Below are 24052 nucleotides of genomic sequence, written 5' to 3'. Positions count from 1 at the left end.
TAAAGGCCAGCAACACAGTGCATTACAATAGAGGACTTGCCTAGCAAGTGCAAGGCCCTGAATTCAAACTCCAATACCAACCTCCCCAAAATAGAAGCCTGAAAAGCTACTGGCTTCTCTGTGTCAATTTTGAATTTTGTTACTTTATTGAATTCATTATTTTCAGTGGTCTTTGGGGGAGGTTTTAAGTTTTTCTACGTATCGTATTGATTGTAAAAAGGGATAATTTGACTTCTTTCTTATTTGTATGCCTTTTATTTCTTTCTCTTGATCAAATAATCTGGCTATAATTTCTAGTACTATAACATCAATTCAAAATGGGCCAAAGAACTCAATGTAAGAATGAAACCTAATAAAATCTTGAAACTACGACAGGAAAGAATAGGATAAACATTAGAATTTATTGGCATCTGTAGGAACTTCCTGAGTAGAATTCCAGAGGCTCAGCAAACAGGAGAGAGAATTACAAATGGGATTGCATCAAGTGAAAAAGTTTTTACACAGTAAAGGACATAGTCAAAAAGCTAAAAAGACAGACCCTACAGAATGAGAGATCTTTGCCAGCTATACATATGACAAGAGCCTAATATCCAGAGTATACAAGGAGCTCAAGAAATTAAGCTGTAGGGCTGGGAATATGGCCTACTGGCAAGAGTGCTTGCCTCGTATACATGAAGCCCAGGGTTTGATTCCCCAGCACCACATATATAGAAAATGGCTAGAAGTGGCGCTGTGGCTCAAGTGTTAGAGTGCTAGCCTTGAGCAAAAAGATGCCAGGGACAGTGCTCAGGCCCTGAGTCCAAGCCCAGGACTGGCAAAAAAAAAAAAAAAAAATTAAGCTGTTATAGAAACAATATCCAATTAATAAATGGGTAAAGGAGCTAAATAAAGACTTCTTCGAAGAAGCAAATATGGACAATAAACACACAAAGAATGCAGATCAAAACAACCAGGAGACTTCATCTCACCCCAGGAATGAATACCATATCAAGAGTACAGACACAATGGCTGGGAATGTGGCTTAGTGGTAGAGTGCTTGCCTAGCACAAAGGAAGCCCTGTGTTCGACAGAAGTGGTGCTGTGGTTCAAGTGGTAGAGTGCTAGCCTTGAGCAAAAGCAGCTCAGGGACAGTGCCCAGGCCCTGAGTTTAAGTCTCAGGACTGGCAAAAAACAAAAACAAAAAATGAGTATCGACACAATATCAAGAGTATGAACAACAAACACTGGTGGAGATGTGGGGCAGAAAGGAACCCTATTATACTGGTGGTGGGAATGTAAACTAGTACAACCACTATGCAAAGCCATTTGGAGATTCAAAAAAAAAAAAAAAAGCTAAATGTATAACTTCCCTATCATCTATAGATACCACTTGTGGGCATTTATACAAAAGATTTATTCAAAAGATTCAAGTCAGGGTACATGTGCACACCCATGTTCATAGCCAAAGTATGGAAATAGCCCAGATGCCCTGCAATGGAAAAATGGATCAAGAAAATGTGATTTTTACACACATACACACAAACACACGAGTTCTCCCACTAAGCTACAGCTAGCTATATTTCCCCATTTTTCTAATATTAAACTTTCAAAACCTCTTTCAGTTAAGAATTAGACAAAATAACTTCTTTTCCCTCTCTGTGGGATAGAGACCACATTTGTTTATTCTACAAATGGACTAAGCACTTACCTCCACAAGCTGTGATTTGTCATAATCTTTACGATGACGATAGATGCACTGACTAAGAAGAGAATATAATCTCTCTAGTTGATCAACTGTCAAATTGTTGCTTTTATCAACCAACAAGTCAAGCAATTTCTAAAAAAATAAAATGTAGTTTGAGTTCCACCGAAGCATATATTCAAATGGTTAAACCATGCATAAGGCACAAATCTGAGTTTAGAAGATTTTAATCTTAGTTGATTACCAAATTATATTATACCAGTATGCTTGACCCCCTCAAAACACATATATGTCCTCTATAACATTAATTAACCCTAACACAATTATATCCAAAGGTTAAATCAGGAGAGTTTCAATACTAGCTTTAGCCCACTGTCTAGAAACATTTAATTTTTTTTCCTTTTATTTAAAGCTGTCCAGGAAGAGCTAAACTTACCTTCAATCTCTCCCGATCAACTATCAAGGGTGGCACAGGCTCAGACGGCTCTTCTGGAACCAGTTCCAGGCTTGTTGTTTTTGCCTGCTCTAAAATTAATTTGCGATATTTCTTAATTTTAGAAGCACCTACAATTAAGGGGAAAATGTACTGTAACCAGTAAAAATTAAAGAGAATCAACATTAAGTAACTGTAATTTTTTTTTTTTCAGTTCAGGTCTTGGGGCCTGGTGACGGTTCTCAGCTTTTTTGCTCAAAGCTAGAGTTCTACCACTTGAGCCACAGCTCCACTTCTGGCTGTTTGCTGGTTAACTGGTGGTAAGAGTCCCATGGACTTTCTTGCCCAGACTGGCTTCAAATTGTGATCCTCAGATCTCAGCCTCATTAGTAGCTAGGATTACAGGCATGGGCACTGTCAACTATAATTTCTTTTACCTGCCACTAGTCCTATTTGGAATAATGAAGAACACATTCTTCTAATGATAATGTCTTTGTATAAGAATACAAAATCCGGGGGCTGGGGATATAGCCTAGTGGCAAGAGTGCCTGCCTCGGATACACGAGGCCCTAGGTTCGATTCCCCAGCACCACATATACAGAAAACGGCCAGAAGCGGCGCTGTGGCTCAAGTGGCGGAGTGCTAGCCTTGAGCGGGAAGAAGCCAGGGACAGTGCTCAGGCCCTGAGTCCAAGGCCCAGGACTGGCCAAAAAAAAAAAAAAAAAAGAATACAAAATCCAAATTAAAGGAACCATAAATACAAAAAAACCATACTAGAATATAGTCTAATAAACTTAATATTTATTAAAAGAAAGCTGGGAATATGGCCTAGTGGTAGAGGGCTTGCCTCGTATACATGAGGCCCTGGGTTCGATTCCCCAGCACCACATAAATAGAAAAGGCCAGAAGGCTCAAGTGGTAGAGTGCTAGCCTTGAGCAAAAAGAAGCCAGGGACAGTGCTCAGGCCCCGAGTTCAAGCTCCAGGACCGGCAAAAAAAAAAAAAAAAAAAAAAAAAGAAAGAAAAAGAAAAGAAAGATAAGCAAAAAGCAATCTTCATCTTCAAGTACTGACTTTTAAACAGCCTCTATGCACTCTTTACGGCAGGTATTACTTTAAAATTGAGAGTTTTCACAAGTGGAAAGGAAAGGGACCTACAAATCAAGTACGGACCTGGAGTGGGGCTAGCCTGTCCACGTACAGCTGCCTCTCAACCAAAACTACTTTCCTCAACACTGTCTGAAATTTCTTACTTTTCTGTGGCTAAAATTCGACTTAAAACTAGTCTATGTTATAACATTTTCCCCCTAAAACTATAAACCTACTGTAAGTGTAACAGGACTGATTCTTTCCTACCTTAGAGTGATTAGGATAGTCTAATTGGTTTCCTCCTAATAGCTTGCTGAGACCAATCACACTACTGAAAAAAACCATTAACAGCAGGCACTTTGAAGGGGTTGAGAGGGCAAGCAGATCACTAAGCCTTATTTTCATCTAAAGTAGGACTTCTTTAAGAGGAGGCTGAGTGAAACATAAACATGGAAGAATGAGGATGCAGCTTATTAGCAGGGCACTTACCTAGGGTTCCCTAACACCACCATAAATGAATGAATGAATGAATCCAAGGTGCAATGGCACACACTTGCAATCTGCAGCTTATTAGCAGAGCACTTGCTAATCAATCCCTAATACATACATACATACATACATACATACATACATACATGTATAATTGTGAGGTACAATGGCACACATTTGTAATCCCAGCACTGGAGAAGCTGAGACAAGAAGATACCAAGGTCAAGGCCAGCTTAGAATGAAAGAGGCTATACAAGCCCCCTTGAGTAGGAAGTTACCCAAGCCCCTCTCCCTCTGGGACACGAGGACAAACCCCACATCCTGCCATCTATTGTCATCTGGACTTTGCAGTTATCTGAACTATGCAGCCTGCAAGCAGTCACCCAACCCCACCTTGAGGGGAACAAACAAAAGGCGCCAGCCCGTCCAAAAGGTCACTTGCACATTCCAAGAATCCTCGCACACATATCCCTTACCAGCCCAAATTAGGATTCCTTAAAATGATTGGTAAATGTATGTGACTCTGTAAAATGATTGGCTGCCTGCGTGCAGACCACGATGTGTTACTTTAAATCTATTGGTTACAAATGTGCGGGCTTTACCCTAACGGATAGTAGAGTCCTATATAAGGTCACCCTCAGAAAAGCTCGGGGCTCTCAGTTGTTGACTGGTTCACGGTCATGCTGTGAGCCCGAGCTTGCTCGAATAAACCCTTTGCTTTTGCATGAGAACGTCTCTTGGTGTCCTCCATTCCGTGGATGCGCTTCTCGACCCTTTCAAGAGGAGTACTGAGGTTCAAGCCAACTTGGACCAGTCTCAGATCACAATCTTCCCATCTATGCCTCAAGGTGGCTAAGACCAGACACGTCCCACCACACCTGAATTGTTTTTGAGACAGGGTCTTTGCCTTTTCCCTGGCTAGTCTCAAACCAAGTAGCTGGTATTACAGGCATGTGTCAGCACGATCAGCTTGTCCAATCATTTTTTTAGTGCCTTACTTCTGACAATATGATAGCCTAAAATAAAACACTGCTCTAAAAATACTGTGATATACTTTAAAAGAAAACATTTAACAGGTAACCTTTAAAAACAACAAATCTCTATCCATTAAAAGAACTGTAAGAGAGAATAATACTTTCAGCTTCCTAATTATATTAAAGGGCTTAGAAATCTGGTGGGAGGGTTGGGGATATGGCCTACTGGCAAGAGCGCTTGCCTCGTATACTTGAAGCCCTGGGTTCAATTCCCCAGCACCACATATACAGAAAATGGCCAGAAGTGGCGCTGTGACTCAAGTAGTAGAGTGCTTGAGCAAAAAGAGCCTTGAGCAAAAAGAAGCCAGGGACAGTGCTCAGGCCCTGAGTCCAAGGCCCAGGACTGGCACAAAAAAAAAAAAAAAGAAAGAAAGAAAGAAAGAAATCTGGTGGGAATGGTTTTCACACAACATTGTGATCCCAATATCAATTTGTGTGTATTCCTCCAATTTATAAAACATGATATTACTTCAAGACCTGTCCAGGAAGGAAATACTTATTTATTGAACTAGATAGCCAACTTACCCTGTACCACTATGAGCTAAAGAATAACAATGAACAAAGATGGATTAGAAGCCCTTGATTCTCTTTCTGCTGCTTTTAAAAGAATCATATTGCTATAAGAAGCCAGCAGCTGGCAGAGTGCTGATTCTCTAAGAACAAGGTAACTTGACAGTGAGAATTCTGTGTTTCTTCTCCACTCCAAGCCTTATAAATCAATGGAGCCTCTTATACTGAACATCCCTTGGATTCAATTAACAATGACTGCCTGGAATAAATATACCTTAGGCAAGTGCCAGTAACTATGAGAGGCAATTATTATACATGACTTATTGCAATCCCTGCAACAATGCCATTCTGAAGTTTAATTTACAAGATGAAAAACCAAGGTGGGAGAGTATAAGTAATGAGCTCATAGTTATATGATTATAATGAACAGGAGTGGTAGTTTAATCTAGATCTGCATGACTAATACACTATACTGCTATAATATCCAAGTCTTCTCTGCCCACCTACATCCTACTCTAATAATTCTTTTGTTGGAATTCCATCTTCTTTCCTCCTGTTGATTTTCCTCAGCTTTTAGTTATAAATCCCCTAGGATGGGAGGATAATCAGATGGGAAGCCTAAGAGTAAGCAGACAGGAAAGTAGATCATAAAGTCTGTGCACACTTTTCTAGGGAAAAAGATGAAAACATTAACAGATTCTCAAAGCAATATAATTACCCACCAACTACTCTACTGGAAGTCAGATAAAAATATGTAATGAATTAACTCTGGAATTTAAACCTTCAGAAAAGTTATAAAGTATAGCTCTACCTTCTTTATCCAATTCTGCATCTTTAACCTCCACATCCATGCCAGGCTCTAACTTCTCATTATTGCTACATTCCAGTGCGGCTAGTTTCTCAGGATCATCTTCATGATTTTCATTAGAAGTTTCTGATTTCTCTTTTGACTGTTCTTCCAGGAGAATCTTTTGTTCAGAACTAGGTTTTTCACCACTACCAGAGAGAGGAATTCCTTCAACTTTACCATTATGACACTCCAGAACTGGTATTCCTTCAAAGCTGTCAGTGGAAGCTTCACCATTCAGACAGTTGCCTTTAAGGAAAGGCTCTTTGCTAGACATCTGTTCTGGATTGAGAGAACTGCTGTTGTGGACAAGCAGAGATTCATTTGAACTTTCTTCTTCAGTAGATGCAAAGTTCTCCTTGGTACCTGTTCCACTGTTTAGCCTTTGCCCTTGGTCCATGTCCATGATGTCACATGAAGATTCGTCATTAGTCATCGATAAGTCTCCAGTCTCTTCTCCATTTTCCTCATGGCAGTCAGTGCTTACCTCAAATTCACCATTCTCCAGCAATTTTCTGTCCTCTGTGTGATTCTCATAGTCTGCAAATTTGGTGTCCTCTTCATCTTTTTTTAAATTATTGACTTTCCTTTTCTTAATAATTCCTTTCCCCCATTGTGATCGTCGCCTTGATTTTCTCCGAACCCGAACTGTTTTTTGAGGGAGGGGAAAAAAGATGTATAGAACTTGGAGTGAAATACTTATTTGACATATCTTTATTAAAGAGGATTCAAAGCAAAGTCATAATGGTCTAAAACATACAACAAAGATTCTTAGCTCTTGACATCTTGACTAATTTTCACAATCTACAAGTAAAATGGATATGAAATTAGAAGAAGTCTATAAAATTCAAAGTTTAAAAAATTTACCTCTTGTATGAGTTTTGGAAGCATTAATCTTTTCTACTACCATATGTTTTACTTTATATGTACTTCATTTTCAACATCAGTGGCCAATTACGTAATATATACATTTAGGGAATGACCATATTATCAGGCTGATCAGAAAGGCCATAGTTCTCAACTACCCAGGAAGGTAGGTGCCTTGCCACTATACTATGAAATCAAATAAACACAGAAGCCAAAACACAGAAGCTGCATAATAGAATAGCTATAGGTACCCCTATAGCTCAACTGCCTCTCCTTTCAGAAAAGGAATCAGCCATGGTATATATGGTCATATAGGGACACTCTACAAAGGTCACATTGACAATCTGGTTAGCTAACTGTTAGCTCCTTCAGCAAAAAAGGTTCACCTACTAGCAGCATCAACTTACTTCAAAGTTACCTGAGAATATGCAGGATAACCAAGTTCTGCTGTTAGAGCAGCAGCAACATTAAGAAAATAGTGGGGCTGGGGATATAGCCTAGTGGCAAGAGTGCCTGCCTCGGATATACGAGGCCCTAGGTTCGATTCCCCAGCACCACATATACAGAAAATGGCCAGAAGCGGCGCTGTGGCTCAAGTGGCAGAGTGCTAGCCTTGAGCGGGAAGAAGCCAGGGACAGTGCTCAGGCCCTGAGTCCAAGGCCCAGGACTGGCCAAAAAAAAAAAAAAAGAAAATAGTGGAAATAATTATTTGGTCAGTTATGTAAAAAAGACCTAGATAAGTTGTACAGAAGATACTCTCAAGTAATAGAAACTATAGCCCTATAAATCCAAAGCTGGAGTTTCCAGATGCTAAGATATACCAAGGGATTTTTAATCCCCTTCATGTGTTTAATATGACTTTGCAGTCTACATTGTATATAGTGTACACTATATTCACACATTGCTTTCATTGTTCATTTTTAACCACTTCTGAAACTCTGCAAAGAGACCAGCGAACTTATGGGGACTAATACATATGCTCAAGATAATTCTTTCTTATGTAAGAGTAGAGCTATTAAGGATTTCTGGAATCATTTTCAAAATTCAAATTATTTGGTCATCTGGTGTATTTTGCCTTCAAAACTTGTATGTGAGGTTACGGGCAGGATGGGGAATTACGGAGAGAGCAATGGAAGGGTGACATTGATCAAAGATACACTGTACTCATAACCTGACTTGTGGAATTGAAAACATTTTATACAATTACTTAATTGTTTAAAAAAACGTAATAGCAATTATCTTTCTATTATTTTCCCGTAATTATTATGTTTATAATTTATAGCTATAGGGTTAACATTCACAAAAAAGAAAATTTCTGTAATGTCTACTCTTAAAGCAGGCACACAGCACACACACTCAGCCGATAGGCATCTATAATCATCCCATTAACTTTATGCAAAATATACTCAACATTAAAGGAAGGCATTCATCTGACTCAAAAAGATGGAGTTGCTATTTTTCTTATTATGTGCCAAACCACTCCTGACAACTGTAATCTCTCTTAGTTTTCAGCCATGTCACCACAAGTATAAGAAGTTCTCTCTCCCTCCCGTTCCTAAATCATGGAACTCTAAAGGAAGAAATGGGTGACCTCTCCACCACTGAGAGGCAGCTCAATTTCTTTATAATTGAATGGCTAACAAAATTTTGACAAAATAAGATTATAAAAGCTCCACAAAAAGAGATTTTTGTTTGAGTCTATGGTGCCTTTATAGTACCTGGAATGCAGTGGGAGTATATATATCTGTGAATCTAATTCTTAGTATACTTTAAAAAAAAAATAAAACCAAGGGCACTCTGAGAAAAGTCCATTTTAAAGAACAATCTTTAGAGTGAGTTTGTTTCCAAGTCCAGGTTTATAAAACCAAGGCATTAAGAAAGCAACTGTCCTTGTAGGACATTTGTATTTATGACTTAAGTAAACCTAAAACAGACAGTGTGTCACTTATGCCACCTACTGGTAAGGAAAAGCAAAACTCATCTAGATATTAAAATAATATTTAAGGGAATTTAACATGCTAAAGTGAATACTCAATGTGTTATCATTAATATTTATATCAGATGCAGAGAAAATGTAAAAGATTTCGTAGTATGAATTAGGGTGTACCATTACATAATCCAGGTTAAGGTATAATTAGGGTAAATAGTTTTTGAGACCTTTAAGTCTTCTCTCAAACTTTTTTCTTTATGAATGTCCATTATTAAGAAAGAAGTTTTACAAAATGAGTATGGTCACTTATTCAAATTCAATGCCATTTGTAAAAGAGCATCTTAGGAGCTGGGTGCCAATGCCTGTAATCCTAGCTACTCAGGATGAGATGTAAGGATTACTCTTCAAAGCTAGCCTGTGCAAAAAAGTCTGTGAGATTCTTATCGACAATAAACTACTCAGGAAAAGCTGGTAGGGGTGCTGTGGCTCAAGTGACAGAGTACTAACCTTGAGCACAGAGGCTCAGGGACAGCATCCAAGCCCTGAGTTCAAGCCCAGAATGAGAGTGAAAAAGAGAGATGGAGGATGAGAGGGAGAGGAAGAGAGGGGGAGAGACAGAGGGAGAGAGGGAGACAGACAGAGAATGAATCTTAGGGCCAGCTTTATTAACAGAGCAACATTACCATCTTCAGGAGCAGCATATATCTCCAAAGGCAGGCTATCTTCAGTGAAACAGAAAGACTACATTAGGAGGATGCTGTATTTATTAACCTTTGTCTTTTAGAAATATTATAGACGAACGCAAATGTTTTTATGAAGAAAATCTGGAATATTAAATTTTCCTCTAAATGTATTACAGGAAACTAGACAAATGAAGAAGGCTGTTCTGATTGCTCAAACTCAGCAAAAAAAAAAAAAAATACTCTCAAATACCCAACCTTTGGGCTTTATCTATATGACAAAGTCCTATTTCTACCAGAAAAGAGAACATTCAGTAAAGTATAACAAAGGGTGAGCAATGAGGACAGGGTCGTATAAAGTCTGTTGCCTCCACATCTCTATCCACAACCTAAAGTTTAACATTAAAAATATTCTAATGTAGTTCAAGTGATGAAAATAGTGAATAAATTTAAAGAAATACATTTCTGAGTTGGCATTTTACCCCACAAACTTTTCACCTCTAGAAAGAAAGAAGATTAAAGGAGCTGTGGAAAAAGCTATAGCATTTTGGTTTGTGAATCCAATTCCTAACGTATCTGCATCTTTCTCAATTGTCCACACCACTAGATAACATGATCTCAATTACTCACATGCACATTTATTTGCAGAATTGTGCCAGACATCCATTGGATTTCTTTGTTTGTTTCGAAATGCCTCTTCAACTCTAGTTTCTGTCTTCCGAGCTCCAGTACCATGAGGATTTATTTGTTCCGCTGTTACCGATAAGCCTGCAAGCAGCAGATAAGCAATACCTATTTAAATATTCTCAGCTTTATAAACCAACAAGGTTAAAATAAAAAAAGGTCTGAAATATAAAACTTGAGTTTTAAGTGATTAATTATACTTGAAAAAATTATGATTCTGATGGAAACTGTCTTCTAAAATGGGACAGACACTAGACAGAAAATCATAAAATAGTAGGCTATGGTTACTCTTGACATCTAATTTTAGTCATTGTACAATGAGATATATTTCACATATATCTATAGGATAGTAAGATTATATATTGTTAGCTGAGTGCCAGTGGCTCATGCCTACAATTCTAGCTACTCAAGAAGTTGAGATCCGAGGACTGTAGTTAGAAACCAGCCAGAGCAGGAAAGTCTGAGAAACGTTTATCTTCAATTAATCACCAAAAGGCCAGAAGTAGAGCTGTGGCTCAAGTGGTAGAGTATGAACTTTGGGCAAAAGAGCTCAGGGACAGCCACTATCTTTTAAAACAAACAAACATTTCTCTGTCCCTTACTACAGTTCAGGTTCCTCAAGGACACAATTATAAACCAATTTTTATATTTCTAATAATAAAATTCCACATAAGCTTCAATGGGGGGGGAGGGGAAGTATTCACGACTGTACCAGTATTGGGGATTGAACCGTGGGCCTTGTGTACCCTAGGCAAACACCTCTCAGCTTAAGCCATGTCCCCTTGCATTGTTTGTTTTTGTTTTATTTTTGAAATGAGATCCCTTTAACATATAAAAATGGGGCCGTCCTCAAACCTGAGATCCTCCATCTCCTGAATAAGCTAGGACTATAGACATGCACCATCACACCTGGCTTCTTAAAGGTCTATTTTTTAAAGTACCAATAGTACATGTAAATTGATGAAAACAAAAAATTATCTAATTCTTTTTTTCAGTCATGGGGCTTGAACTTGGGAACTGAGCACTGTCCCTGAGCTCTTTTGCTTAAGGCTATACCACTTTGAGCCACAGTGTCTCTTTGTTTTCTGGTGGTTAATTAGAGGTAAAGTCTCACAGACTTTCCTGCCTGGGATGACTTTAAACCTAGTTAGATCTTGGCCTCTTGAGTAGCTAGGATTACAGGTGTGAGCCACCAATGCCCCACTTATCTAAATGTTCTAATAGAAGTAAAATGACCAATAAAGTTACATGTCTGTAAAGGAAATTTCATTAATTTTCTTTCTTTCATTCTTTTTTTTTCTTGTGGCTTGAATTCAGGGCCTTGTGCTTGGCTTGCTTGTTTGCTCGCCTATGGTGTTCTACTACTTGAGTACTTCAAAAAGAAACACTCTATTTTTAATATATATTACTGTACTGAAAATTTCAGATAGTTTGAAAACATCTTTGGGAATTTACAAAAATTAACTGATACACTCACTGTTAGTGCAAGACTGGAGGAGTAAGTAGTTTTCTATGGCATAGTAAGTTGATAAAAATCAACAATATTATGATATATCGCTCCAAATGAAACAAGAGGAACCATCAAGAAATCATAGAAAATTAAGGCATTAGATATATTCACCACATATAGTCACTACTCAGTATACCATAAGAAAATTAATAAAGATTGTGTCTTGAAACACATTTTATAATACTAGTATCCCTAACAAAACATCAATGACTCTTGGTGTGAAATGAATAAACATAGCTTCCGCAGCAAGTTTATTTCTATAACTCACCTCTTTTTATTCTTGCTTCCTTGATTTCTTCACAGAGTTTATTAAATTCTGGATCCAATTCAGCTGCAATGATAGCATGTGCGGTGTCCTTCAGGGTACAAGCCCTGTGCCTAATTATTTTATCTGTTAAGAAAATTACAAAAAATTTACACAAAGATACACTTAAATAAAATTATAATCAGCATAACTAGGTGAGAAAAAGGTCATTTGGGTATAGCTAAAAAAAATAGAAAGCTACTCAATGATGATTTAAAAAGATGGCATTAAATAAACTGTTAGCAGATGTAGTCGTAGAGAAGCATAAACATTGTTCTAGGTAAACCATATCTAAGAATAGTTCTTGTGGGAAACAAGCTTGTTTCCCACAAAGCCCAAAAGACTCACTCATATGACTCAACATATACAAAATAGGCAAATAAATATACCAAAGTAATTTCTGTAATAGTATTAAGAACAAGAATCCGAAGTAAAAAATAACATCTACTTTTATCCACTCTAATAAAGACATAAAGTATAAAGAAAACTATGTTTTACTTATAATGTTTTTATTAGACAGTTTAATAATTCATTACAGAATCTTATAAAAGACATTTATACTCAGGTGATAGTGGCTCATGCCTGTAATCCTAGCTACTCAGGAGGCTGAGATCTGTGGATTGTGGGTTGAAATCAGATAAGAAATTCCTTGAGACTTTTTTCTCCAATTAATACAAAAAGGCAGAAGTGGAGCTGTGGCTCAAGTGGTGGAGCAGCAGCCTTAAATACAAAAGCCCAGGGACAGTGCATTAGGCCCTGAGGATCAGGGGGGAAAAATATCACTCACTGATATATTTCCATCTGATGTATGTTCTCTGATACATGTTGCCACTCACAAATACTGATTGTTAGCTATACTAGGTAAAGCCAAGTGATAGATACACAGTAGTAAAAGCAAAACAAAACCCCAGACATGGTACCAACTTGCAAGTACTCAAGACTAAATAGAAATGTGGTATTAAATAGTTTCTTTAGCTGCCATTTCTGAATAACAGCTATGAAGAAAACTACAGGGTTCTGGTGTGCATGCCAATTTTCAATGGGCAAGCAAAGAAAGCTACATCTGAAGAACAGCCACTGTCAGGGGACACTTGAATATGCTTTGGAATAGTTATTGAAAGGGGAAAAGAACCACAAGTTAAGGCAAAACTCTGTGAAAAAATCTTAAAAGAGCAAAGAGTTCAGGAGACTAAAATGTTGTCTGTTTTGTGGTGAGAACACAACAAAGAAGAGGCAAACAAGAACCAGATCTTCTTGAAAGGATTTTAGATTTTATCCTATAAGCAATGAATAGATGTACAAGGAGGTAACATAAAAGTTCCCTCATAATGTTCTCTGAAGACTGAATTAAAAGGAATTAAAAATAAAACCCAGGAACACAATCACTATGCTTCTTAAAAAAGTGACAGAGGACAGTGACTTGGATTGGGGAAATGGTGGGGTGATGAGATGAAGAGATTACAGAATGAAATCACAAGTGGTGATACAAAGCACATGAAGGAAATTAGTAAATATCAAAGACAATTTTCTTTTTGCATGAAAAGATGGGGGAAATAACTTTGTACAATTAATATACACTAACAAAGAGAGGAAGAAAAAGGAAAGGAAAAATAAAACAATGGGAATATAAAGTAATATTGGTAACAATTTGAAAAACCAGAGATTGAATAAAGAAAGAAGAGAACAAGCTGGAAATTAAGGAAATTAAAGAGTTCAGTATCAGGCATTATCATGCCATATTATGAATATCTGCTACCACCTCGACATTATTCATTATTGCTACCACTATCACCAGTAACTGTTATAGACTGAGTTACATTCCCTTAAAATTTATATTTCGAAGAGTCAACCTCAGTACTTCAAAATGACTGTATTTGCAATTAGAACTTTTAAAACAGGTAATGAAGTTGGTCTCTAATCCCATCAGACTGGTGCCCTTGTAAGAAGAAAAGTGGACATAATATAGCACAAGCCCAAAGCAAAGGCCACAGGGAGAAGGTGGTAGCCCCTAAGCCAAAAGAGGGCTCTCAAGAGAAATCAAATCTGCTGATAACTTCATCTTGAACAGCCTCCAAAATTTGTTTAGATCACCTAGCCTGCCATATTTTATTATGGCAACCCTAGTAGGTTAATGCAAACATATATAAAATAATACTTGCCACAATATAGTTATCTAGTGTAATGTAATGGTCTCTGACACTACAGTATATGTGATATTTGTGTCTTCAGAGGCAAAAAATGTCATAAGCATCTTGCTCAATAATCAGCACGTGACATTCATAAATACTAACAGAAGTATGAATGTACTGGGTTGAAGCCTAGAAAAGTACTACTATGGTAAATGAATCTGGAAAGGTACTAAGAGTAAACCACACAAGGCTATGAAAGCTTGGGTGAATCCGGGGTGTTTATTCCCAAGTTCACAAGTGTATAAAAGAGAAGACTCGGGGCTGGGAATATGGCCTAGTGGCAAGAGTGCTTGCCTCCTACACATGAAGCTCTCGGTTCGATTCCCCAGCACCACATATATGGAAAACGGCCAGAAGGGGTGCTGTGGCTCAGATGGCAGAGTGCTAGCCTTGAGCGGGAAGAAGCCAGGGACAGTGCTCAGGCCCTGAGTCCAAGGCCCAGGACTGGCCAAAAAAAAAAAAGAGAGAAGATTCTAAGGATATTCAAGATTGGGGGTGAAATTTCAGCAAAATCAGTCAAATAATGATAGGTATAAAAATGGGTTTAAGGAGGAAAGAAAATCCAGACCATGCAAGACTATGAAATGCAGAGCCATCCAACCATAATATATCACATATCCAGAAGATTTATAAGGATCAAATATCTGATACTGGTCATTTTCTTTCTCTTCAACTTCATACTTAATTTCTCTTCACATTATCCTCAAGGGAGAAAATGTGAGTAAACCTCAAGGCAACAGTGATAGCTTCCAAATGCTAACGTTTGTCTTATATGTATATGCTAGGTAAGTTTTATTCCCCCCAAATGGCCAAGTGTTCTGCAAAATGGAACACTGTAAGCTCATGGGAGCTTGTAAAAAGTAATACAACATTCATGTAATTTCCACTTGCTACACAAAAGACCCTGAGGTTGTTTTGCTGGTACATAACAAGTAGTTCCGTTACTAAGAAAAAAACATGCCTCTTGACTAAAGATGCAAACAAAAAATGAACATAGCTAGAATAAGGCTTTAGAATTACATCACTTTGTACTAATCTACAAAAGTGAAGGAGGAAGTTACAAGTATACCGTGTGAGTGCTAGGTATAAAATAGAGGCAGATTTTTTAATTATACAATTTTATTTTGTAGTAAAAGATTGTATTGAACCAGAAACTAGTGATTCTTCCTTTAAAAGTAGCATTTACATCAAATAGGTTATAATTAATTACCTAGGGGAGAAAGTCTGCATTGATCTTCTCAAATGGGTTCCTCTAAGCACCCAAATTCATTTTCATAATCCCTAGATCAGTTCAAACAAGGATTAAACCAGTGCTGATGGCTACTCAGAAGGTTGAAATCCAGATGACTACAGTTCAAAACTAGCCCAGTCAGAAAAGTCTGTGAGGTTCCATCTCTAAAAGTAACCCAGCAAAAAGCAGGGTGAGAGGCATGGTTCAAAGTGCCAGCCAAGTAAGCTATCTGTGTAAGTAAGTATGAGGGATTGAGTTCAATTCCAATACCCCACCCCCCAAAATAGGATTATACTTAAAGTAAGATAACAGAATGAAGTAAGTATGAAGTGGAAGGAGTCATTTTAAAGCAAATTTGTAGTTACCTATCAAGGAGCCAATACTAGAAAAACTAAAATATAATTTAAATAATAACAAGGAAATAAATGCTAATAGTTAACTTTGACGGGGGGGATGGGGTGGGGTGATGGGAGGGAGTGTCGTGGGGCTTGAACTCAGGGCCTGGGCTCTGTCCCTGAGCTCTTCAGCTCAAGTCTAGCGCTCTACCACTTGAGCCACAGTGCCGCTTCGGGTTTTCTGGTGGTTAATTGGAGACAAGAGTCTCTCACAGACATTCCTGCCTGGGCTGGCTTTGCACTGCGATCCTCAAATCTCAGCCTCCTGAGTAGCTAGGATTACAGGCACCCAGCCCAATAGTTAACCTTTAAGAAACATAATATGCTAGAGGAATATTTAGGTTGAACCACATGAAAATGGCAATTCCACAGATTCAAACTTAAAGACTGTCTTATTTAATTTTTATAACCATATCAAATAAAGAATACAAATGACAAAACTCAAATTTGGAGAGCTTAACTTGATCGAAGTTAAAAGAAGTAGGAAAAAAAAGAACTAGGATTAAAGCCTAAGTCTAATTAAAAAGCCCACATTCCCACTACCATGCCACACCACCAACACCAGAAGTCTCTGCCCAGAAAACTAACAGTGGAGGGCAACCACATATAAGACCTATCATATACTGTTTAAAGTGTCCTCTCAGGACTTCATGCAAGAATCAAGGAAAGGAAGTGAAAAAAGCTGACACCTAGCCTATACCTCACCACCTAACCTGCCACAGGAAGATAAATGTTCTACTAAAACAGTCACACAAAAAACTACTACACTGGCTAGCCATTGTCCTCATGGTGCTGCCATGGTTTTCTTCAAAAATCATTGTTAAAGAACAGTTTAATATTACAGATTAAGACCCCAAAATATGCAGTGCTTGATCCAGAAATTTCATTTTAAAGAATTTATTCTAAAAAAAATAAAGATATACATAAAACTAGGTTATCTATTTCTTAGAGGGAAAAGGAAAGGGTGTTAGGAGTATGATAGAGAGGGTGAAAACTGATTGGACTATGTGTATACACATGTTTGGAGATGTAATAATGAATCCCCCAAGGATAACTAATATAGTCAATAAACAAAGAAATAACTTATCAATGTTTATTACAAAGGAATAAACTAAAAAACTTGACATGTCTCTAATAGGACATTAGTTATCATAACATGTATATATTATTTCTAAGAGTATAAAAATTTATCTACCTATATATATATCTGTAGCTATAGCTCTATATAAACAGATATATAAATATATAGATATATATAAGTATATATCTATATATGTATATAGATAAACATATATAGATATATTTTTTGTTGTTTTGCCAGTCCTGGGGTTTGAATTCAAGGCCTGGGCACGGTCCTTGAGCTTCTTTTGCTCAAGGATAGCACTCTTCCATTTATGTTTCTGTATATTATTCTGTCTTATAACTTGCAATCAGGATATATGGAATAAATACTGTAGTCTAAATTCAAATCAGAAATAATAAATTTCATATAGACTTGAGGAATCAAGTTATTCAATCCTATGGCACAGGTTGAGAACCAATGCCCCAAAATATAAATTATAAAATACAAACTGTACTCTAAATACCTTAAAGAAACTTACATGAATGTTTTTCAATTAAGAAGTTCCTTATGTGTCTAATTAAGAAATAGAATTCCAATAGTGGGGGAAAAAACAGCTCTGTGATTGTGCGCAAGCACACCCGAAGCTTCAACTTAGGTCCTGAGGTGTTTTTTTTTGCTCAAGGCTAACACTCTACCACTTGAGCCACAGCTCTACTTCTAGCTTTTTTGTTGGATAATTGAAGGTAAAAGTCTCAAGGACTTTCCTGTTGAGGCTGGCTTAAAACAAGGATCCTCAGATCTAAGCCTTTTCAGTAGCTGGGAGTACAGGGCTGAGCCACCAGCTCTTGGCAGAACACAGCTTTTTAACAGCTGGGAGTTAGCTTGGCATGATCAGCCAAGTCTCACTGTACTTACATTAATCATAAATCATTTCACAGAACAGCAGCATCAGACAAGGTTAATGTGTGGCCGTAATGGGTCATAATAAAACAAGGCTACTCTATAATCAGGTCTAAACACAGAAGAAAACATAAATATTGTCCTAGCCACAAAAATAACCATACATAATTCTATCCCCAATTAATATGGATGATTATCATCTCCTTACCAACCACTGCTTTAGCTTTCCTCTATTCATCTTGCATTCTAGGATCTCAAGATACAACTAGAAATAATAATGTATACACTACTCCAGGCATTCATTCGTATACAGAGACTAAAGGACAATATTGTTAAAGAAGAAACCCAAAGGTGTAACGTCTCTGAACATTTAAACTATTATTTATGGAAGTAAATTTCAGGAAATGAAAAGTGTTTCTTATTTTGTTGATAGTAGTGGTAGTGCTGGTAGTGGTGTTTGTGTTTACTTTTGGAGGCTTTTTGGGGTTTGGTTTTGGGGGGAGGAAAAAGGAGGGTGCAAAAAGGGAAGAAGGAAGGGTAACCAAATAGGAGACATGGTATTCAGAATGCACTATATAGGAAATGTAACGTATAGGCAGGGACAGGAGGGAGAAACTGAGGAGAAGTGAAAGAAGGGGTGACACTGTCCCAAAAAAGAAGTGTACTCATTACAACCAACTTATGAAATGCTAATCCCTCTGTACATCACCTTGATAATAACAGTAAAACTCTATTTTTAAAAAACACCCATCTCAAAATGATCATACTTCTTAACAGAATCCAATTCATTGCAAAATTCCACCTCTTCCATTTTCCCAAAGATTATTTAATGCAAGCTCAAATTCTGTGTGATTCCCTGTGATGCACAATCTTTCTTGTTACAATAAAATCATCCTTGCTTACAATAACCTCATCTTGTTTACCTACAAATGTGTTCTTGGTAGGGTCTTCCCTGGAGGACAATGACAATAGTTGGGACTATAGGATATAGGGTAGAATTAGGAATAATTAATATTATTGTACCTACAAGCTTCAGAACAGATAATCTACATAAAAGAATTTAATATAGCCCAAATGTAGATAGGGAAGATTGAAGTTCCCGGCTATCCTGAGAAAAACAGCTCATGAGAACAAATCTGCACAAAAATACTGGGTGTGGTAGCTCATCTCAATCACCCCAACTACAGTGGGGAAGCCTAAATTGGAGAAACGTAGTCCAGATAGGCCTTGACAAAAAGGGAGCGCATTATCCCACAAGGAATTGTTTCATAAACTGCTTTGTTGAATGACAACTCCTTTGTACAAATGAAAAAGTATAATTTAAAAAAATAGAAAAGTGTTAGAGCCATAGCGTAAGCAAAACAGCACCTGCCTGCCTACCAAGGGCAAAGCCCTGACTTCACACACCAGTTCTGCCCCTCCACCCCACAAAAGAAAAGAAAGATAAACTTATTCTATCCTGGATTACCGCTGTGTTCATCAACGTTGTTGTTGACTAAATATATTTCAAATTCAACTCTCATCTGCTCTATTTTCTATCAATCTGAGTACAAAAAGCACAAGGAAAGTAGAGAAACTAAACTCTGGGCATGAACAGTAGTACCTAGACATAGGCATGATTTCATATTACAAATGTAAAACACTAATTATCAAAGTGAACTCTACACCAAGCATCCTTACTTACCTCCAGGGTCCTTATCTGGATTATACTCTAAAGCATTGCTACAGATGAGATCGATATCTTGCAGAAAATCTTTAGCAGTCAAGTAGTTATGTTTATCAATTTTAGTTATTATTGTTGATAAATCCATTGGCTCTTTGATTACTTCAAGATAATCTGAAACCTAAAACAAATGGAATATTTCAGTTTAAGTTATTTCTAGTTTTTCACATGACCTACATGGTTCATAAAAACACACCGAAAGTATTCTTTAACAATGAAATCTATATATTTAAGAAATAACTGACACCGCTATTTATGCTAATGAAGTTACTTTCTGACATACTTTCCATGAAAAGCTTCCCTTTCCAAGTATAATCAACTTGAAATTTGCAATGGCCTGTCAGTTTGGGAGAATTTGTTCTTAAAACTTTTGGGCTTGTCTGATTTTTTAAAAATGCATCAGTAAAAGTAGCCAATAAGCATCACTAAATATGTTAATTGAAAAGGAAAACAAAAAGCACAAACTTTTTCTATTAGAGAAGTTTTTCTGGTAAGTCTTTTTTAAACTTTCAACAAATATGCATTTTTTTTAGTTTTATAGAATGAATCATTTCATGGAAAATATTTTCCAATCCTTTGGAGTCATTACAAATAGTTTCAACAAATTATATAACAAAATCCAGTACTATTTCTAAAACTAGTAAACAATTTGCTGAACTTGCTCCAAAGTAAAAACAAATATTTTTTTAAAAACTTTTTGCTTTACATGCCGATATTCTGGGAGATGCTCCAAAATAAATTTTATGTTTCACTTCACTGTACGAATAAGAAAGTATTATCTACTTCTATAGTTATATTGCCTTCTTCAATGTAAATCTCAAATCAAGTAAATAATTTGCATACGTGGTTTTGAAATTTTAAGATTACTTAATATTAGGTATGGGTGTGGGTATATACACTTAGTTTTAGCCTCAAAGGGCTGAAAATTCAATCAATCCTCGATGGGTAGTACTGCAGCTATACTAGAACAAGTAACCATTCAGAAGACATTAACTGGATTCTTTGTACTAGCACACCCTAACATTTCCTATAAATGGAAGTATTTATGAACTGAAAAGCACTAGGAATTTTTTTTTTCTTGCCAGAACTGAGGCTTGAACTCAGGGCCTGAGCACTGTCCCTGGCTTTTTGCTCAAGGCTAGCACTCTAGCACTTGAACCACAGCGCCACTTCCGACTTCTGTATATGGGTGCTAAGGCATCAAACCAAGGGCTTCATGTGTGTAAGGCCACATTCCCAGCCCCCACTATAAAATTCTACATTATTAAAACTATAAATATGCTTAATTTTATATCCAATACTGATATTTGATCAAATTTGATAAAATTTTGGTTTTGTTATTTGAATATAGGAGGTTATGTTTGGGTTGTCTAAGTATTATCTCATTTCTACTCTTCTATGCTTCCTAGATACTCCCTACATTTCAGTTTCAAAACTAATCAAAGACCCAGAATAAAGAAAAATGAGAAATATGTTGTTACATAAAATTTTTGTCTTATCAACATTTCTATACCTTGCCACAGTCCAATGATTTAGATAACTTCTATTATATTACAAATAGATGCCTTTTGAATTTTGACTGTCTTTTCTGGTTAAAAGGAAACTTTGCTTCAGCAAAAGTTTACTCTCAACATGGGAAGTTGACTTATCCTTTAAGAATTATCACAGTCCAAATATATCAAAAGGCAGAGGCATTTATTTTTATTTAAAATAATAATCTGTAGGGCTGAGGATGAAGATCAACTGGTACTTGACTAACATGTTTAAGGCTCTGAGTTTGATCCTCAGCACCACACTCCTACACAAAAAGTCTCTAAAAGTGATAGTTTTAAGATTATCTGAAAAAAAATTCTACACAAGTACAATGTTATGTTTACTAATTTAAAATACAAATTGGGTATATCCTGTATGTCACTATGGAGAAAAGTAGCTACTATGTAAGGAATGTGGGCTTGTGGGTATGGTAGTGAACATCTGTAGTCCCTCAGCACTCAGAAGACTAAGGCAGGATGATATCCAGATTGAGGCCAGCATGGACTAGTGACAACCTATCTCGTAGGGAAAAAAAAGTCTGAGATTTGAATTTTAAAAAATATTCAAAAATCTTCACTCTGTCGCTTGCCAACAAGCCTCAATTTCCTCAGTTGTAAAATAAGAATGATAATAATGAACTTACAAGGTTTTTGAGAGGATCAAATGGACAAAACTATGACTGTAGATAAACAAAAATTTAGATAGTCCCTTTATTCCAAAAAGATGGGAAAGAGGATATTTTGGCTTGTTCGGGAGGGAAAAAAAGTAATGCTAGCTCATTCTTCCCAGTCACAGATCAGGTAATGGTTCCAAAGGAATCTGCTCAGGTCCTAAAGCACAGATTTCACAATCAGGACATAGCATTAAACTTTGAATCATTTTATAACTCAAATTTTTTAAAAAATAAATAAAAATAAAACAAAAACATCAAAACTGCTCAAACATGGAGTCTGAACTATAAGAAGAAGGCCAGTAAAGATCACATTGTGTTCATTCAAACTATATTATCCCAGGATAAAAAAAATGTAATTGATAGTATCATAGTAGATCCCAAATGGAAAATTCCTTTTCTCATAATCACAATCCATGCTTCTACAAGCACACAAAACAATACACAAACAAAGTGAGAAATTTTCCACTTGGAACACAGAAAAATCCATAGTGAAAAAAACAATTTAAGGTTTATGGGATGTATTTCAAACAGTGTCTTAGAGATAGCATTTTCAAAATACGAGGGGAAAAAAAATCAAGTTTCTTAGCCACCATTTTCAACAAGATATATGTGTAATTTGGGAAGTGCCAATGTTATCTGGTATTGACTGATTATCACCAATTTTTTGAGGATAGGATTTATCCTGGAATAAAAAGTCTAGTAAGAATGTTTCAATAAAACAACTTTAATCCTCTTCTTAACTTGAAGAGTATATGATCACAAAGATCAATAATAATTAAGAGGACACATACAAATTGGTCACTAATTTCATCTAAAAGTCACCAGATGTTTGATGATGACATTGGTAGTTATAACATGGATTAAAATTTTATAGGCTAGGGGTAATATTCATCCATGCCTTTGCTTTTTTCCTTCCAAAAAAAGATGTCAATATTTTTTTTCTTTTAGCCAGTTCAACTTCACTGTTTGCACACTACTGAAACAAGACCTCTTCAATATCCACCGGTTTGCTGAAGATGTTAAAGCGTTTGTCTGTGGCCAGCCTCTTGGTGACATCCCTGAGAAACAACCGCAATTCTCTTAAAGTATTTTCCTCTTGATCCTCCATTCGATTTTTTTCTGATTCTGATAACTGACGAGGAGGAGAAGGTAGTGCAAGAGGAAGCACTTCCATAGCACAAAGAGCTGGAGAAAAGAGAAAAAAATGTTAAGATTCCAACACAGTGAGCCAGGACCTCAAAAACTTTTCTGGCATTCTCTCACTTAAAACAAAGGAAACTGAAGGTGTGGTACAGCAGTGAAAAATATCTGCCTAGTAAACACCAGGCCCTGAGTTCCAACACTGGTGTTGCAAAACAAACAAACAAAAAATTTATAAAGGAGAATCACAGGTAAATGTGAGCCATGCAAATCAGCAAGTAAATTTAAATGAAAACAAAAACTTCGGGAACCGTTTCATTTTAGAATAGCTTCATGTGTAAAATAACTCACAGTAAGACTGCCTTAAAAGGCAAATAATAGAGACAAATATATTTATATTAAGTGCAAGAAAAATCAGCATTAAATATCTTAAATTACTGAGTAGTGTTTTTTCTTAAATAACCATTATTAAAATATTGCTTCTCAAAAGGGGATAATCAAACATACATACATGAAAGGTACATTAGATAAGAAACAATTCTTTGACCCTATCTCCCTCAAAGCATCTGATTGTCTTCTAATACCCTCATATTCTGAGTACTATCCATAAGAGTTGTTGATAAAGCCTACAAAGAAGGAGAAATAAAGAAAAGAAAAAAAAAAAAAGAAACTAAAACATGAACCACAAGGAATAGGAGAGAGAGAAAACTAGTCTTAAGATGTTACATATAAAATTTATGGTGCTCAATATGTATCTTAAGACAAATAAAAAATCTTAAAAGATTACATATTAATTCTCCTAATGATAATGTTCTTCCTTAAAACATTTTCCTGGCTTCACACTAAAGCTCAGAAATAAAATGCTACGTATTTTCCTGACTTCTCAAAAGCCCTGTAAAATGAAAAATAAAATTCAACTGAAGCAACTCAAAAAGAAAAGTTATGCTAATCTAAAACAGAAAAAAAATTGACATCTATACACAAGATATATTTCCTCAAGGGTAGGATGGAGAACAATGCAGTATCTTTATGATGAAATATTTAAAACACTGAGAGATCCACAGGAGGCCACAGCTAATAATTAAAAGGTACTATTGAATGGAGCCAACTAAATACTGAAATAATGAATAAATAAGCCAAAAAGTGGCA

The 24052-nt window shown here is 36.5% G+C and overlaps 1 protein-coding gene across 6 annotated transcripts in view; it reads right to left on the bottom strand.

Annotated features, from left to right (window-relative positions):
• Positions 1–24052, bottom strand: part of Atad2b (ATPase family AAA domain containing 2B) — a 115635-nt gene that overhangs the window by 7660 nt on the left and 83923 nt on the right. For 4 of the 6 annotated variants that reach the window (XM_048353346.1, XM_048353344.1, XM_048353340.1 and 1 more), the window contains 7 exons: positions 22752–22948; positions 19519–19678; positions 12021–12143; positions 10189–10326; positions 6046–6729; positions 2118–2245; positions 1688–1816 (listed from right to left, as the gene is read on the bottom strand). In XM_048353346.1, coding sequence (XP_048209303.1) covers positions 1688–1816; positions 2118–2245; positions 6046–6729; positions 10189–10326; positions 12021–12143; positions 19519–19678; positions 22752–22948 — 1559 coding nt within the window. The remainder of the gene's footprint in view (positions 1–1687; positions 1817–2117; positions 2246–6045; positions 6730–10188; positions 10327–12020; positions 12144–19518; positions 19679–22751; positions 22949–24052) is intronic. The other 2 variants (XM_048353341.1, XM_048353343.1) reach the window with 1 other exon arrangement.

This window comes from Perognathus longimembris, chromosome 8 (assembly GCF_023159225.1).
Source record: "Perognathus longimembris pacificus isolate PPM17 chromosome 8, ASM2315922v1, whole genome shotgun sequence".
Lineage (NCBI taxonomy): Eukaryota > Metazoa > Chordata > Mammalia > Rodentia > Heteromyidae > Perognathus > Perognathus longimembris.
Note: the sequence above shows the minus strand (reverse complement) of the source record. Positions and strands in the feature narration are given on the sequence as shown.